Raw genomic sequence first — 18,006 nt, 5'->3', positions numbered from 1 at the left:
GTGATGGTGACATTACGGTGTGTTGAATACCATCTTGTTCAGACCCAGATATTGAGATGGCAAATGCAGTATTGCCAATCCCAAGTGTTGAAAAATTATGAGGCAGAATCCCCAAAATAATTAGAGTGGCTTTAAAATAGTCCAATTTTTTGTTTTTAAATATTCCTCTCAGGTTCTTCTTATGTCTTCCCTATCTTGTCAATCTGATGTATCTTTTCAAGCTTTTCCTCTACAACCTTGAGGGCTAGAACCTTGAAAATAAAGCTGAGATACTCCCATCATTCCCCGAATCCAGCAGTCAGGGCTTTAAACATCTAACCTTCTGAGACTGGCAATAAAATCACAAGAATAGGCAAGGCTGCAAATGTGCTTTCCAGGGCTGCCCTCTGATGGGCTGTTAGTGGGACACACTGCCCATCTATTACAAACAGCTGGGGTGGGGTAGCACTGGGGATGGGAGTGACCCCACCCCATACAGCACAGCGCAGCACTGAGGCTGCTGCCTGGCGTAGGCTCGCAGCCAGTCAGGTGACGCCGCGGCGGGGCTAGAGCACAAAGCCACGGACTACCCAGCCCCGTCACCCACCTGCTATTTCCACCGTGCTCACCTCTTCCCACCCGCTGCCTGAGGCTGCCTTGAACCTTCCTTCATTCTGCAGTTGCTTCCTGCTAAGTCACCTGATCGCGCTCTCCGTCACGTGGCCGCCTGGCTCCTCCAATCAGCGGCCCCGGGGCCGGAGCGCTCGAGCGAGTCACAATTCAAACAGTGAGAGAGCGCAACGGTCGGGCGCTAGGCCTCGCCTGCGTTAGCCTGGTGGGTGGTCGCGCTCTCCCCCTCCTTTAAGGTTTCCGGCCCGCGTGCGGGGCCTCGGCGAGCGGCATGGAGAGCCGGCTGGTGACCCCGGGGCCCTATCGCGCCACCAAGCTGGTGAGGCCGGGGATAGTGGGCTGCGGGTCCGCACGCGGCGGTGGGGGGAGGCAGCGGGGTCCCGGCGTGTGACGGTTACAAGCGCTTCTTGGGGGTGGGGACTGGAGCCCCTGAGGAGGCGTGTGACGTGGGGAAAAGCAGCAAGGAGAGAAGGCGGCCGGGGCCCTGGGGGGGACGGTGGGGGTGGGGGGGTCTACATGGACTCAAGCTTTTTTTGCTTTACGCCTCTCGTCTCCCTTCTTCACCCCGTGCAGTGGAACGAAGTGACTAAATATTTTCGAGCGGGGATGCCGTTGAAGAAGCACAGGCAGCACTTCAGACAACACGGGAACTGCTTTAGTGCCATGGAAGCCGTGGACTGGCTTCATGAACTGCTACGGAATAACAGCAATTTTGGGCCAGAGGTTACTAGGCAGCAAACTGTTCAGCTACTAAGAAAGTTTCTCAAGAATCACGTAATTGAGGATATAAAAGGAAGGTGGGGATCAGAAAATCTAGATGACAACAATAACCTATTCAGGTACTGTACAGGTGTACCCAAATTGCTAAGCTGAAAACTAACTAGGAGTTCTCTCCAATGGAGTCAATGGTTATTTTCTGTGGGGAAAGTAATTTTTAGTCAAAAGCAATATTGATTCCCTAGGAAGTCTGCTTCTCCTCTATCCATTTATTAGTAATACTGTTAAGGGCTGCAACACAACCCAGAATTTCTGTAGCACTAAGCATAATAGGCCTGCACCTGATCTGCCCCCAACCTCATCCTAACATGTGTCCTGCCCCAGGGCTTGCAAGAGGGACCAGCATAAACATTTCTACCTTGTGCTGTCTCCACCCCACTCCAGTCCCTTGTAATGCCTTTTACAGCATACAGAAGGTATAATCAGAGCAGAATCTCCTCCAAGTCCTTACTTCAATCTTCCCTCTATTGGCCTCTTCTGTGTAAGTTTGACACGTGTCCTTGACCAGTGAATTTGAGAGAAGGGAATGATCATCTAAAGCTAATTTGAAACTTTGCCTAACTTAAGTTGTAAAGAGATGTGTTCTGTATTTTCTTATTTTACTTTTCTTTTTATTTTAAGTCAAATATTTTGATTGAACGGAGTTCTTTTTTTTTAATGTAATATGTTCTCAATGCATTTACATTTCTCATGTTGATTATAGATTCCCTTCAACCTCTCCAGTTAAAGCTTTGCCAAGAAGGTCTCGAGTGAAAGAGAACACAGAAAATATTCCAAAAGAGAGAGAGAGTCTCTTCAAATTACCACATTTCTCCAGAAGGACTCCCAAAAAACATGAATTACTTGATACTCTGGTAATCACATATGTTTCTTATCTATCATATGTTCTGTTCAGCATTAGGAAAACAAAAACAATCATCTTTAGTGTCTGCATCATTTACTTCTGTAGAATCTTCATCTGCAGCTGAAAAAATAAACTAGCAGCTTCCTCTGGAAAGTACTCTGAAGTACATCATCATGAGAATGCAACAGAAAGACACAGTAGCTCTGGTAACAAAAAGCCTTTATGCACTCTGTGACTGCTTACAGCTTGGAGTGCAACCTAAGGATCTTAAGAAACTTGTACTGTACATGTTCAAAATGTTTTGTATGAAAACAATCTTAATTGTAAACTTTTATGTGGTCTTGCTGAAATTTCACGAATTGGAAATAGTGAAATTAAGTATTTGTGCATTTGAATTGTGTGCAATAGATTGAACTACAGTACAAACTGAAATCTATATACAAGCTCTTCTCTTACCCACAACTTTAGATTAACAATAGACAGTTTGGTATTGGCTTATTTTTTCCCCTGATTAGTCACATAACAACAGACCTAAATAGATCACTTAATGTTCCCCCTCACTCAACCCAATATATTTTTATATATTCAAATATTTGATTACTTTTTTCAAATAACTAAGATTCCTTGTAAATTCTTCAAAACTTCATGCATTTAGGAACAATAAAACAAGGTCCATTACTTAGCTGTTAGCCTGTCTCCACAACCCTGAATGTGACTGCTGTTCACTATTTGTTTTATTCTTTTGCTAACTTTTTTGTGCCTCTGGCTTTCTGAATGTAGGCCCCAGTCCCAATCTTGCAACCAATTATGCATGCGTTCAATATTTGGGGCCTTGGTCTCCCATTTCATTCAGCATTTTGTTACTTTTGCCTTTAAATTGCAAATTTATGGAAGTAAGAGGGGATGGGGTTGTTTCTGTGCTGGATCGCAAACATTAGCTGTGGATAAAAGTGGATGGAAAAGAGCCTTAGCCCTCTATTTTAAAATGGGAGAAGATCCATTTAGTGCTAAGAAAAAGAATGCAGTCACTTGTTTTTGTAATTTAAATTAACTTGCAATTAGGCCTTCTTTACAAATGTGTGGGGTGTGTGTGAATGGGTTTTTGTTTGTTAAATATTTTACTGGAATTTTGAGTTTTTGGCTTTTGAGATACGATACTTCAGAGAGTTAACAAAACATAACTTGCATGATTGCTTATTTGTAGGAGATCATAGAAAACACAAAAAATGAAATAATGGAAGAGGACAAGGAAAATGTACACAGGAGGGAAATAAGCCAAGAGGATTTAGAAGAAATTTGGCAAAATGTCATTCTGATACAGTAAGTCTGTAATAAATTGGAAATGGCTGTGGGGGAAGGGGGGCTCCCCCCCTCCTCCTACCAATACTTATGGATTAGGACCACAGTGTTACATTTAGGAAAGTTGCTAGAATAAATAATATAGGGAGTCAGAAGTGCATGTTAAGTAGCTGTCTTCTTCATTTCCTTTGTGGTGCTTGTCTGGCATGCTTCCTGAAACACTGAATTTGTGGCCTGTTCCTTGTTGTTGTTGTCTCTTCCTGTTATGTCAGTCATCTGTGGCATAAAAACATACTTCTGACACTTGGAAGCATTGTTCTGGGACTAAGAACTTAGGGTTTAATATGTTAAATTTTCAGTTCTTGCTTGTTGAAGAGGTCCTAAAGCAGTGGTCCCCAAACTTTTTTGGTTTGCATCCCTCCCCCTTACCTGGTCTGCACCACCCCCAGGAGCTGGGGGTGCAGCTGGGGGCCAAGGTGTAGCTGGGCACAGGGCAGGGCTTGGGTGGTGCTTGCTGTATGTGGGGGGCTGGTCCAGGCCCTTTCTGACCCCCCTAGGGGGATGCACTCCACAGTTTAGGGACCACTGTCCTAAAGCAATTAGCTTGTTTTCACATGCTATTTAGATTTCTGAAACAACATTTGTTCTCTTCCAACCCACAGCTTGCAGACCATTTTAGGCCTACCATCTTTGGAAGAAATATTGCACTCAGCCCAAGTAATTCCTCAATATGTCATGTACAACATGACCAACACAAGTAAACATGGTGTTGTTGTTCTTCAAAACAAATCAGGTTTGTTTTGTGTTTTTTGTTTTTAACATTTGCTTAATACGTAAAGGGCCAGTATTCAGTTGTTATGAAACGGGATGATAGTAATTAACTTTAGTAGTACTTAAGACTGATTTGCTTTGGGTAATAGCTTCTGTAGTCTATTTTTCTTTCGAAATTAAAAAAGTGGGGCGGATGAGAGCGTAATACGTATAACTCCATCGTGATTTAAAAATCATTGTGTATTTTTTAAAATCTAGTTAAAGTCTATATATGATCTTTCTGTATTTAAACTCTAACCTCAAGTGGATAATTTATACAGAATATAGTGGCAATTGCTGAATAACTTTCTTAAAATTTTTTTTGCAGAAGATCTCCCTCACTGGGTATTGTCCGCTATGAAGTGTCTTGCATACTGTAAGTTGTACAAAAGTAGTCTTTAAAATTTCTGTTATGAAGTTTATTTTGAGGAGTGGGAATTCCAAAATGTGTGCTTATATGTGAGATGTATTAGGCTCTTCTGCACTTGGTGCAACTTCAGCTGTATCGAATAACCTGATGTATTCAGAAGATACAGGAGTAGGCTAATGAAGTTACATGGTATACATTAAACAGGAAAGAGCTCCTATAGACCGATGTCTACTCAATTATTAGGAGTAGAATAACCTAAATATTCTAATGCCAGGTTGCACTCTATGGATCCATGTATGCATCTCTCCTGGCCCCTCAGAAGGGGATGGTTAACTGTGGAGTTTGACTGAAGTGAAGGAAAGACAGCAACATCCCCCAACCCAATAGGGAATCTGCTTGAAAGTACAACTTAGAGCTCTGTTAATGTTATATGGAACCCTGCTAAGATTTGGGACGTCCCTATCCCTTTTCACCTTTGGGGGGTGGGGGATCCAAAAAGCTATGCTGCCAGGGAGCTAGGCAGGGATGAAACTTGATTCTTCAGACACACTGCCTCTGTATGGTTCCTTCTGAGATGTGGGATTTCGGGGACTAAACTATCTGCTTCTTACACAGGGCTGCTTGCTTCTCCCAGGTTATGAAATAATTCAGAAGAAACTCTGAGCCAAACCTTGAAGAGTTGCTAATTTGGCCAGGCTCAGCCCATAATCTGTTTTTGAATAGGCATCAATAGCGCTCAAGATTTTTGGCACTCTTGATGTAAAATCTCTTCTCATTACAGAAAAGAATAATTTAATATTGCCACTCTAAAGAACTATCTTTATTAGCCACTATCCTTAACTGAAGGTGTGACAAACTTGCAGCACAGTCCTCTCAAATCTAGTATTTATATAGAAAAGAGGGAATGAAATGAAGAAATGGCATATTGTCAAATTACTGTAGAATCAGTATAGCAAAGTTAAGCAAATTCTCTTACGAAATGAATGGATGTCACTTTTATGTATGTAATGATCTGCATTGCATTTTTCAGGCTGTTGGCTTTGAACTGGACTAAAATAGCATTTTTTTAAAAAATAAAATAAAAAATAAAATAATGTAAAAATTACATTAATTACAAAATGTTTACACTTTTTTAAAAAAATAAATAAATCCCTTGCACATGTGAAGTGGGTTAACAGAAATGTTGAAAGTCTTGTATCCAGCTGAATTCTTCATCAGTTGTACATTCCAAAGAGTTCATCTCACCCTTTATGACTACTGGGACTGGAATATTACTGCTCCTGTACTTCCCTGTCTTCTTACCCACCTTTCCATCTCTCCAAACCATCTGAGGAAAGGCTTAAATTTAAAGAACAATCAGACCCCTTTTATAGTGGTAATTCACCAGAGCGAGATCAATGGGAAGATAAGGCCTGGATGCCTTTATGAATCACTCCCGTGCAGGCTAGGCTGATCTTAAAATAGTACTTTGTAGCAGGAGTGCACTTCAGTACCTGCAGAAAGTGAGTCATCACTGTGTATATAGCCCATGTTTCTGTATGACTACATAGGACACAATTGTCTACTGGCTCTGTAATTGCTTTTAGTGTTCAGAAATTTGGATAGCATTCATGTTCTTGTTTGGTGTCCTCAATATGCTTCCTCCCTATAAAATGTCTAGAATGTCATGCTGAAACCTAAATGTTTCTGCTGTTTTTCTCCCTAAAAACATCAGTGGGTTTCCTCTATTTTGCACTTATCTGATGCTGATGCTTTAAGTAGATTGACCTGGGACCATTAGGAAGATGCTTATTGCACAGTGATCTAACTAACAGGGTCTGATGTGTAATTTTTTTAGAGAGATTTCAGAGAGATAGGGAAAACATGACTTTGGTCTCATCGAGTTTCCTACAGAGCAATTCTCGAAGCTGTTTGGGGCATGCAAAATTTAAAAATATCAAGTTTCCGAACTCAGAGTCCAGCACTTCACATCTATCAGCATGGACGCCTATGCCCGTGTGGCTTTGTTGCTGTTTCTCCTCCCTCAGCCTCCAGCAAATCCCCACAAGAAGCTAATCTGGCATTGTCTGGGTCATTGCATGCATGCATGCATGCATGTATGCATGCAATTATCTCTGTAACTATTCAGTAGCAGTTGCAGGATGGGCCCATATGGAGTTAATAGAGCTTAGAGTTGAGTTTGCAATGGATGCTTCACAGAAACTGACATATCTTCCTCCTGCTGCCCACTTCCATGCACAGCCCTTAAAAAGCCAGAGTCCCTCTGTGAAGAGAAGTGTAAAAGAAAATGGGGACAGGGCAGAGGATGCTTTCTTTCACCCTATCCCCTTTTTCTGTAGGAACATGGTGGGAAGTCATCTGCAGGGGGACTCAGGTTCAGTTTATTCTCTCCTTATCCTCACTCATGCCTATAAATTAGTTAATTACACGGTTCCTTGCTCACTTTTGAAGATGCTGTATTGGATGAAGAGCAAACCTGAAGTGAGCAGTTGTGATCATCTAGGGGGGATACAGGTGAATAAAATGTGCTGTTATTGCACCACTTTTATATAAGCTTTCAGTACTTTAGCAGCTGTATTAGTGAATCAAGCCCTAAACTTTTTGATTATGAAACAATCTTAAACCCATTCTGAGCGCCTGAAAATAATCAGCTAGGTGCCAGTCACTTTTGTTTTATTGCTTATCTATATATAATCTGGTTGGGATTTGTTGTTGTTGTTTTTAATTCACTTTAACAGTAAAACTCAGATTAATTGCTTCTTGTGACTTCTTTTTTAGGGGTGTGGGAGAAGCAGAAAGTGTTGGAATAGTCAAATAAGGGACCTCCTTTAAATTATTAATATTAAAATATCTATCTTCTGTAGTGGAGCACAGCTTCTTGCTCATCTGTTGCTATATATACAATTGTATTCTGTTTTTGTGTACAAGTTATACAAAGCTGAACTACTGGTCCAGTATTTGTATAGTAGATGGCTGACATGACATTCCTTGAGAAATAATAAGCCATCTTGACCATTCTTTCTGCTAATGTTGCAGATTTTTTTTTTTTTTTTACATGTAATTATGAGAATAATACTGCCATGAGCCCTCTTTCCTCGCCTTCATTTTAGGGCCTAGAAGTAATGACATGAGCCAACCAACTTATGTTGGTTTTGAACGGGATGTATTCAGAACAGTTGCTGATTACTTTCTCAATCTACCTGAACCATTGCTTACTTTTGAATACTATGAGCTGTTTGTGAACATTCTGGGTATGTATGACTTTAGAAATAACCTATTTTTTAAGTGTTAAGTACAAATTTGGGTCTAGTGAGTTACACATATGTAACTGTGTGCAGAACTTGGCCCCCAATCTGTATGGCAGTATGAATTTGTGGGAGACCACCAATGCAGTAGTAGCTCTACATTACAGTCAGTTAAAATACAACTACATTCTTGTGACAATTTATATGGTTTATTATCTGGTCTGTCATGTTCAAAGTTTAATAACCACAATATCAAATAGTGTAAACTAATCCTAATCTTGGTTCTAAAAGCTAAATGCAAAGTTTCATTGTGCTTAGTCTTGCATGTATGGGCTGATTGTTGCATGTCTTGTTTAAGTGGCATCTCACCTGAGCTAATGCTTTTTTTAGATATAACTAACAATATGAACTATATTAATGTCTTACATTTGTTGACTGTTCTGTTTTACTTAGCTGCTTCAGTTCATTCTTATCTTGTCCACTTTCACGCCACTTGCATCTTAACTTGTATTTCATTTTCTGATAGTTGTGTGTGGCTACATCACAATTCCAAATAGAGCCAGTGGAAAACACTGTATCCAAGATGAGACATGTGACCCACAGCCTTCAAAAACCCTGCATTTGAACTCTTTCAAGTCAACTGAATGCCTTCTTCTAAGTTTACTTCGAAAAGAGACTGAAAAACAAGAGAGAGAATCTGAGCCTTCTGGAAATATTCCCCCAAATGAATGTACTCTTCAAAAAGGACGTGCTAAAAAATTACAGCACTATAACTTGGCATATAAACGAGCAAATGCTGATGACCTAACGGGAGGAAGCTGTCAAAATCTTTCAGGTTTAAAGAATGAACAGGCCCAGCCTTTCAAACATAGGGCAAGGTGCTACTCTTTGGAAAGAATTGCAGATGCTACCTCAAGTTTTCATATTAAAGTGGGATCAAACTCCCTCTGTCAATCTGACATTAACATAATATCAGGCAAAAATAAGAAAAATCCTCTACTACACTCTGGGTACAAAACAGAATTGCTGTTGGATCTTGGGTCGGATAGCACTGGGCAAAAACAACCCTGTGCATCAACTGTTCATGACCAGGAGCCATGTAATGGGAATTGCAAATCAAAGCAACTCTGCGGGTCTCAGAGTTTACTTGGAAGCAGTAACTCCAGAAATTGCAGTGGCATCAATACACCAGTTGCTGAAATCACAATAAAACCATATCCAATAGTTCGTCTTGGACAAAGGAAGCCAAGTACTACCAGTGTGGTTACTACAACAGAAAATGAGCCTAGGAATTCTGATATCACAGTCAATAAAAGGCTCTGCAGAAGTGCAATAGAACTTTCAGAAAACTCTGTCGCTCCAGCTTCTTTTATGTTGACTGACACGCAAAGTAAGATTGCTCTCCAAAGCATGTGGTATTGGCTTATTGTGTTGACTAACTAGTCTCTGCTTTCCTACTTTCTTTGACCCCATTGTTGGATTTTTAAATAGCAAAATCTGTACTTCATGGTTTGCTTAAAGAATATTTTAATGGCTATGAAATTAAGTAACTTAACTAATTATACTGAATACAAACTTTCATATCTTTCATAATACATGCTAGTGGGTTGTATCTTCTCTTCCCCAAATAGTGATGTCTTAGCAATTCACCATATTTTGTTCTTTGTTCAGATAAGTACTGTTCCTTGTGATTCAAACATCTGAGAGAAAGGAAGGAATCATCATAGATTTCCCTGCTTCTGAGTGATGTCTCTCCACGTTCTTTGACACTGACCACTGAGTGAAGTTTCTCATAGTCTTTAGAAGCCTGGAAATCAGCCAAACAATACATACAGTAATATAATAATAGAAAATACTCCACACTTACTTTCAGAAATAGCTTTAGTTATATTCCTCAGATGGTCTTGACCTGCGTCAGTGATATGTCTGAGCAAAATGAGATAAATTGGAGATGAAGACCATGCAAAAAACATTGAAATAACTTTAATCCCCTTTTGTTTTAGAGCCGACAGCTATAAAGTGGCTATTGTTTTAACTGAATTAAATGATATTGAGGTACAACTGTTTTTCATATTGTTTCAAAACTTAATTAGTTTTTTATAATTATTAACTTCTAGATCTCCTCCAGCCTCATTTAGAAAGGGTGGCTATTGAAGCACTGCAGATATGCTGTTTGTTGCTTCCTCCACCAAATCGTAGAAAGCTGCAACTCCTAATGCGTATGATCTCTCGAATCAGCCAAAATGTTGATATGCCTCGACTTCATGATGCAATGGGCACAAGGTCACTGGTAAGACGTCTTTTTCTAAGAGTATGGATAGCGTAATACACTCAATAGCATAAAAATAATGTTTAAATCTGAGACAAGCAAGAATATTCAATGTTAGAGCAGGTAGGAACTTAGAGTATGCATCTTAGGAACAGTAGGAACTTAGTCTTTGTCTCCCTACATCTAATATGTAACAGATATGTCACCTCTGGAATACTTGTGAAAATCTGTATCAAAGTGAATGCTCTCTTGTTGAACTCCATCTGGATATATTCTAAATATATATTTGGGAAAACCTATTTGAACAGCTTTTTATTTAACTTTTTAAAAGAACAGAAAAAAATCAGTAGCCTTTTTGCTTCACTGATTTCCCATTCCTTCTACACCTCATTATCAATAACTAAATTGATATTGTGAATTTAAATTCCTACAAAACCTGGTAGGTACTTTTTTTTTTTTTTAAAATCACAACTTCTTTTGCTTTTGTGTTTTGAAAAATATCTTTTGGGCTAAAAGTCTACTTGATGTGTTTTTTGTTTTGTCCAGCATGGAGTGAATTTCCATAGCCAAGTGTTAGCACAGCCTTTCTATTGTATAACTGTTATGTCAGGAATCTAGCTGTTGGCACAGATGCCGCTAGATCGTAAAATTAAAGAATGGGATGTCAGAAAGGAAACGAGAGTCTGAAAGGGTTGAACAATAGCTGTTAGGACTGAATTTAAGCTTGCATTGGAAAGAATAGAGGTATAAATGACACCAAATCTGTGTTTAGTTCTCTTACCTACAAGTAAATACTTGTCAGTTATTGCAAGAGACGTAATAGAGGTTCTGACCATTTATGCCATCTTGAAATCTCTCAGTGCTTTTTTTGTGCAAGAGACAGGGGTGTTAGCTACTGTGTCCTAGACTACTAAAGTTTTCCTACATAAACTGGAAGGATAGTGAGGAACTTAATATAGTTTGGTTGAGGTATGGAGTTAGAAACCAGGTGGATCTCAAGTCCGCTCATCATAAGTGGAATTGGGCTTCTTTTTCAAGAGACTCACGCGGGTCATGGGATTTGGGCTTGTTTTGGGCTTATCGCTTCCACTCACTTCCAGCTTCTGGCACCAGTGCCACCGGAGCTGAAAATGCAACATCCACCATATTTGTTAAAGGAACTGGAAATGCCAGATCTGCTTTTGTTCAGATCACCAAATTGGGCTTGTTTGGTCATGTTTCTGCTTTTGGGGGGCTTCCGCTTATACTTTCTGTGGCATGTGGCAAATATTTTTTTTGAAGGTGATAACTTCCTCTAACTTCAACTGGATATTGTTCACTCCTTACCTGAGCTATTGCTGCAAAATGTTCAGCAACTGCCACGTTTTATCCCAAAGGTGACTGTATGTCATAGACAAACTTATTCCTATTGTATTTTGTAAAGCACTTAGGATCCACTAATACATTTGGATGAAAGGTGCTAAATAAATACTAGCTCATTATTCATTAGAGCTGTTGTCTTCCCTTTGGTAACTTAAGCAGAGGGGAGCCAAATTTGGAAGAACCTAGTGGGCAGGTGGGAAAAAAGTATCAACTCTTTGGCACCTTAGCTTCTAAATCCTGCAGCATTAACTCCCTCTGAGTCTCCTCTGCAGCTGCTGCTGTTCAAAAGGGAGAAGTTTCCATGGGGAAAAGAGGTGACCCAAATAGCTATTTCAAGAAGTGTGGTTTTTCCTACATAGCAGAGAATGTGACTATGAATGCAATTTTCTTGGATTCTTCTTCCTCGTTACTTTTTTTTTAAATTTGTAACTCAAAATTGTAAGCTCTAGTTAATCATAAAACTAGAATTATGCTCTTTTTTCTTATGCAAGAATCACTTTGTTTCAAATGGGGAAAAATGGCAGATTTCCTCCTTCCTTCATCAATATTTGTCAATACTGCAGGAAGGTGAGATACTTTGATGCAAATCTGTAGCAGTGTGTGGCTGCAGGGAGAGTGAAAACGGTCCAAATACAGTACCGTAGTTGTACATACTAACAACCTGTTAAATACTTCTAGATGATACAGACTTTTTCTCGATGTGTATTATGCTGTGCAGAAGAAGTGGACCTAGATGAGCTACTTGCCACAAGATTAGTTTCATTTTTAATGGATCACCAGCAGGACATTTTTCAAGTTCCAACTTATCTACAGGTTGCAGTACAAGATCATATAGAATCTCTAAGGACAGCTCAGGTGGGTCCTGTGACAAAAAGTTGAAACTCATTTGCTGATTGCTGTTTATGAATTGCAGAATATTAAACTCCAAATGTCAGTTTAAAAACCAAAACTATATTCCATTCCTCTTTTTTTAAGTGCAAATTTTCATGCAACTAGCTTGACAATTATAGTCTTTCACTTTTTTAGCAATTTAATTGTTTTTAAAACATGCATTTAATTTACAATGTAACCATGTAACTGAATATCAGTAATACAATAACTGCAACCAAACAAGATCGTTCAAGCACAGGTAGACTTTTTTTTTCTTGCCCTTTTTTCAGTCCCAGTATCCAGGAGAAGAAATTAGTGCCATATTGCCAACTTATTCATATTGCAAGCAGATAACTCCTCAGGAGTTTGATGAACAAAAAGTTTCTACCTCTCAGGCTGCAGTTGCAGAACTCTTGGAGAACATTATCAGGGACAAAAGCTTGTCTTTCAAAGACAAAAAGAAAAAACTAAAACAGGTAACAAAAAAAAAAAAAAAAACGGACTATTTTTTTTGGGGGGGAAGAAGGGGGATTGTTTGTTTTTTGGGTTTTTAGAACACTCAGTTGTATGTGCAAGATGGTTTAAAAATATTCATAGAGGTGGAGGACAATTAGAAAGCGTTATCTAATTACTAGATTCTAGCATATTGGCAAACTATTTAAAAATGGATGCTCAACTCATAGCAAAAAGAATTGGGTACAACCACTCTAGAATAATGCTTGTCATGATGGCAAGTTCTGATCCTGTTTTTGAAGGGAGCTTGGTCTCCATCACAAAAATTCATTTTGACTAGCAACAATGTTTTTCAAACTAAGCACACATTAAGAGTAAAACATAAATAATTTTTTCAAAGCCCTCTGCATTAAATATCAATTCTGTGGTAGGAATTAGGGTTATTTCTTGTGATATACTAGATCCATCAGGTTTTTTTGTTTTATTTTGGCACCTGGACCTTCATTAGGTAAAACTCGGATGCACAATGTGTAAACAAATAGAACAAAAATAAAAATAGTAGATTTGGTTAAAATTGTAAGACCAGACTATTTGAATGGGAAGCATTCTTCTGACCAAGTAACTGGTATTTTCTAATATACTGATAGTTCTGAACAACTTATGTATTGCTTCAGGTTATCTGATATTTTTAAATTCTCCTAATCTGCAGCCTAATAGTCAAACTAAAAGCTCAACAACTTTGGCAGGACTTAATGCTGGAGGATTTTTTTCTCTTGCAGAAAACGTTTGGCAAATATCTCTGATCAGTGAATAGTGTACTTGTTCCAGAATTTACTAAGCACATCTTGTGATTCAAACATAGCTCCACAAAAGCAGCTTTTAAATTTTCAAGTTGCCCCATTCTTCCCCTCTACTCCCTCCCCAGCCTCCACAAGAATGATTTTGTAGGACTCAAAATGTTTCTTAAACTTAGTCATAAAACAAAAAGGCTGGCCTTTTTTTTTTTTTTTTTAATTGATTGAAATTGGCTGTAGGAAATAAATTTGTAGCAGCATTGGTAAACTAACCCTTTTGACTACCCCCTAATTTCTGTGTGGACACAGGAGGAAATTCCCAATGCATCCCTTGTCTTTCAGCCTTGCAAGGGTCAGGCTACAGACTCTGCAGAGCAGGGAGTGTAGAGCGAGCTCGGGCTGTGCACCAGATTTCCTGGGTGCAGAGCTTTGATCTTGGGGCTCACTGCATTTGCTCTAAACTGGATTGGCCCTGTATGCATGTGCATTTTTTTTTTTTTTTTTTTGGACAAAAGTGCTCTGGTGGCATGATATTGAACTTCACAAGTTTGCCTCAGTAGTTCAAGATGAGGCTTAGGCCTAGCAGAAAGCCAGCCAGATAAGAATACAGCATTCATTTGCACAATCACAGCACACAGTAGCTGCTAAATAAAACTATGCTAGCATGGTCACAAGTGTTGTTCATCATTATACCTGAAGGCAACCAGAAAAATACATTTTGCTTCTCTGGCATTTTCTGGCATGCTGCCGTGAATTCAATTACTTTTTGGTGGAAACTGAAAGGAGAGGGGAGCGTTGCTGGTTCTAACAAGCCCATGCACTGCAGTCTGGGAACCTCTCATATAAAGTCAATTAATTTGTAAGACTTCTTGAGGCTATGAGATTGTAAGAATTTTGCAGCCTTACCCTCAGCGATTGAGGCAGACATTACATTCCTGAAATGATAACCCTGTGGAGTGTGTTGCTTTGTTTTTTGTTTATCCAATGCCCTTTCCTTTAGGAGTAGGTCCAATTATTTCTCCCTTACCTGACACCTATAAACAGTGCTGTCATTTTGAATAAGCTGATTTAATCAGCAGAAAGTGTGGTCTTGAATAAAGTTCATATACCACTTACCCTCTTCCTGACCCCCCTGCACCAAAAAGTAGAAGAGAGCATAGGAAAACTTGGTTTCAGAAACCCATTTTTGTTATGATATTCCATATCTACTTGGTTTGAAAAACAGGGTGAGTAGGAAGCTTTCTTAGTACCATAAGTATTTGCATAATCTAAACTTTAATGCAAAAAACTATATTTCTATTGTTATGGTCCTAAAAGATTCCAAATGAGAACAGAGCATGTGCCAATGCAGGAATGTCTTCCTTTGTCTGCAGACAGTTGGCTCCAGTTTTGCCAAGCTGCAGAAGGGTGACAACTTACTGGAATGTTCAGAACTTTGAGGATGATGGCAAACTGATAATCATCATGTCAATACCACTGTGCTGTTTGACCAAGTCAGGAGCAACAGCAGAGACTAACATTTAAAATGGAGAGATGGGTGCACTTCTGCATAAGTGTAACTGGCGTTGGCTGAGTACAGGATAGAGCAGTGCTTGCACATATCTCCATTTCAATCACAGTAGCCATGGAGTGGGAGTGGGGAACAGAGATGATAATCCTTTTTCGTGTGTTTGAGAGAGGGAGGGAGAGATTTAAAAAATTATCAGACCACTACATGCCACAGTTGGATGTGAAAGACAGAACCCCTGAGCAGGGTTCAAGCATGCCATCCTGGTAGGTATTCTAGTCCCTTTCTCTTTCCCAGCAGCTGAGGAGGGCAGGAAAAGAGGATGCTTAGGACTAGAGAGGAACTACAAGAATTTAGCCATGATATATTATAGAAAAGAAAAGGTGGAGTGAAACCATGGAGGGAAATAAGGCCTGACAAAAAACAGAAGAGGGGTACTATGATTTTTTTTTAAAACAATGCATTAAATAGAAATGGGATAACATTACAATTGAATGCAGTACAAAACCATTATTTTCCTGTAGGGCAGGGACCATCAGTTTAGTAGGGTATCACAGCAAAGGTATTTTTCGTCCTGGCTAGCAGGCTTACTCCCCAGACTAATAGGTGTCTACTCAGGTTCAGTTATACTTTCAAGTCCTCAGTATATGGTTTTAAGTAGTGTGCTATAATTACTCTTCTTTTTTTTTTTTTTTTTTTTTTTTTTTTTTTTAAGTTTCAGAAGGAATATCCACTGATCTACCAGAACAGATTTCCAACTACAGAAAGTGAAGCAATATTATTTGAAAACAAACCAACAATTAAGCAACCAATGCTTAGTCTGAAAAAACGAAAGTTTCATAACTTGAGATAGTAATTCAACTATACCTCTTGAATATATTTATCTGATAAGTCTATGCATAGTCTAGTGAAGGACAATTACTATGAAAATCTAATATTTACTTTGTTTGTGGAGGGGGAGAGAGATGTGCATTTTTGCACACTTTATGCTGAAAAGTGCCAAAGTAGCTTTGTTCTGGAGATCACTTTTCAAATCTTGAAATGAGATAAATATTTCATGTTTACAAGTTACCCAGCACATGCGAAAAAATGTTGAGTTGTATGTGTTGAATCTCAGAAGTAAAAAGAAATGTGAAAAGGAACATGAAGTTATTAGTAACCAAAAAACATCCATGTGTATGTGTTGTTACTAGAGTCTGGGAAACTAATGATATGCATATTGCTATAGCTTTGGTGTTAAATCTGTTTTGGAAATGATGCCATTTAAATTGTAGTTTTAGTTTTTAATAATTTCTATATGTACTGTATAAATGCTCTGCTTGGCCACTCAATGTTTGTTGCAAGAACACACTGCACTGCCTTTTTAGATTAAGAAAAGAGACATCCTGGCCCCATTGACTTCAATAGAGCTAGAAATTCACTCTAGGTTAGGGATTAATCAGTTTATCCAACTTCAGACTCATATATGCTTTACATTTTGCACTCATTTGTAAATCATCTGTCTTAACTTTTTTATATATTTGTACATGTTAAAACTATTATTCTTGGTTTTATGTATATTTCTGATTTTTTTGATGGAAAGCTGTTCTCAAATATCTGGATAACTGACCTCTGATACACTGCTCAACAAAATACTAGTAAGTAAGTAATAAGGGAGAATGGTGTAGACCTACAGTGAATGGAATTGGCATTTAGGTATGGAATATTAGGCTTCAATATTTTATTTACAACACTGCTGATCAGTTTTAGCCTAAGCTGGCTTTTACAAGACTTTTGGAAAATGTCTGCATTGTTTTCTCTCTCAAACGTCCTGGGTAATATCACAGCCCTAATGAGGCAATGAGAATTGTCCTGTTGACTTCATGGCTAGGATTTCATCCCTTGTCTTCAGCAGGATTTTAAATCTCTTGAAATGTATTGCACAATCTTGAAAGTAGGTTTCTTCAGCTATTTCCATATGCTATGCTAAAATTTGTTTTTTTTTTTGTTGTCAGGGATTTTGGTGGGTGGGTTTGTTTTTTGTCTGTTAAACTCAGGACAATGTCCATATGTAGAATGGGAGGGAGGGGTCGTTTAATCTACTCAGTTTTATGGGTCACTTACCTGTCCAATATTTAAGCACTTTTTTGTATTATTAAAGTTATAAGTCAGATGTAAATGGCCATTGCTAATAAACTGTGATTTAACTACATTAAATCACGACCATACCTGTCTAGTGGTGAAGCCTTGTCATATTATTAAACTCTTTTGCACACTGTACGTGTATACTAAGCCATACCAAAACTAAACTTTGATTGTGGGGAGCAGGTGTTTTTGTGTGTGTATTTTTAAATTCTGGATATGTAGATAATCTTTTTGCGAGAAATCCTGGCCCTATTATAGTCAATGGAAGTTCTGCCATTAATTTCAGCAAAACCAAGATTTCACCCTTTAACAATCCAGATCCAGCCCCTAACTTCAAACAGTGGAACTGTATATATGTGAGTAGCCCTACAAGGGGACTGTTCTTTTAAGTGTTTGTAGGATTGGGCTAGCAGCTTGTGCATAAAGTACCTGCACTACAGCCGTAAAACAGCAACTGGCTAAATGATTTAGAATCTTAGTGACCTGCAAAGGGTGGGATGAAGGAGGGAGGGGATCTGTGCTATTCTTTATACCTTTATAAAATCATAGCCTGGAAGTCATCTTGCCCACCCATCAGAAAATAAAAATCCTGATTGTCTCCTTACAATGGAAATTTAAATCTTGTCTGCCCTAGATGACTTATGGGAGATGGTAGAACTAGTGAAACTGATAG

At 38.8% G+C, this 18,006-nt stretch overlaps 1 protein-coding gene across 3 annotated transcripts; it reads left to right on the top strand.

The window, feature by feature from the left end:
* The first annotated feature begins 880 nt into the window (after positions 1 to 880).
* Positions 881 to 17,422, top strand: DEPDC1 (DEP domain containing 1). 3 transcript variants are annotated; one of them, XM_067563365.1, is made up of 12 exons: positions 881 to 928; positions 1,183 to 1,448; positions 2,090 to 2,240; positions 3,435 to 3,550; positions 4,192 to 4,322; positions 4,668 to 4,715; positions 7,820 to 7,960; positions 8,481 to 9,344; positions 10,072 to 10,244; positions 12,264 to 12,440; positions 12,746 to 12,931; positions 15,925 to 17,422. In XM_067563365.1, the coding sequence occupies exons 1-12, from the start codon at positions 881 to 883 to the stop codon at positions 16,060 to 16,062; spliced, it is 2,439 nt and encodes an 812-aa protein (XP_067419466.1). In that variant the 3' UTR covers positions 16,063 to 17,422. The 3 variants fall into 3 exon arrangements, with proteins under 3 accessions (XP_067419466.1, XP_067419467.1, XP_067419468.1); XM_067563366.1 differs by lacking the exon at positions 15,925 to 17,422 and adding an exon at positions 15,076 to 15,227; XM_067563367.1 differs by lacking the exon at positions 12,746 to 12,931.
* The last annotated feature ends 584 nt before the right edge of the window (positions 17,423 to 18,006 follow it).

This window comes from Emydura macquarii, unplaced genomic scaffold (genome assembly GCF_026122565.2).
Source record: "Emydura macquarii macquarii isolate MOO-44397 ecotype Brisbane River unplaced genomic scaffold, CSIRO-AGI_Emac_v2 contig_2481, whole genome shotgun sequence".
Taxonomy (NCBI): domain Eukaryota; kingdom Metazoa; phylum Chordata; order Testudines; family Chelidae; genus Emydura; species Emydura macquarii.
This window is presented reverse-complemented; position numbering and strand designations above follow the sequence as displayed.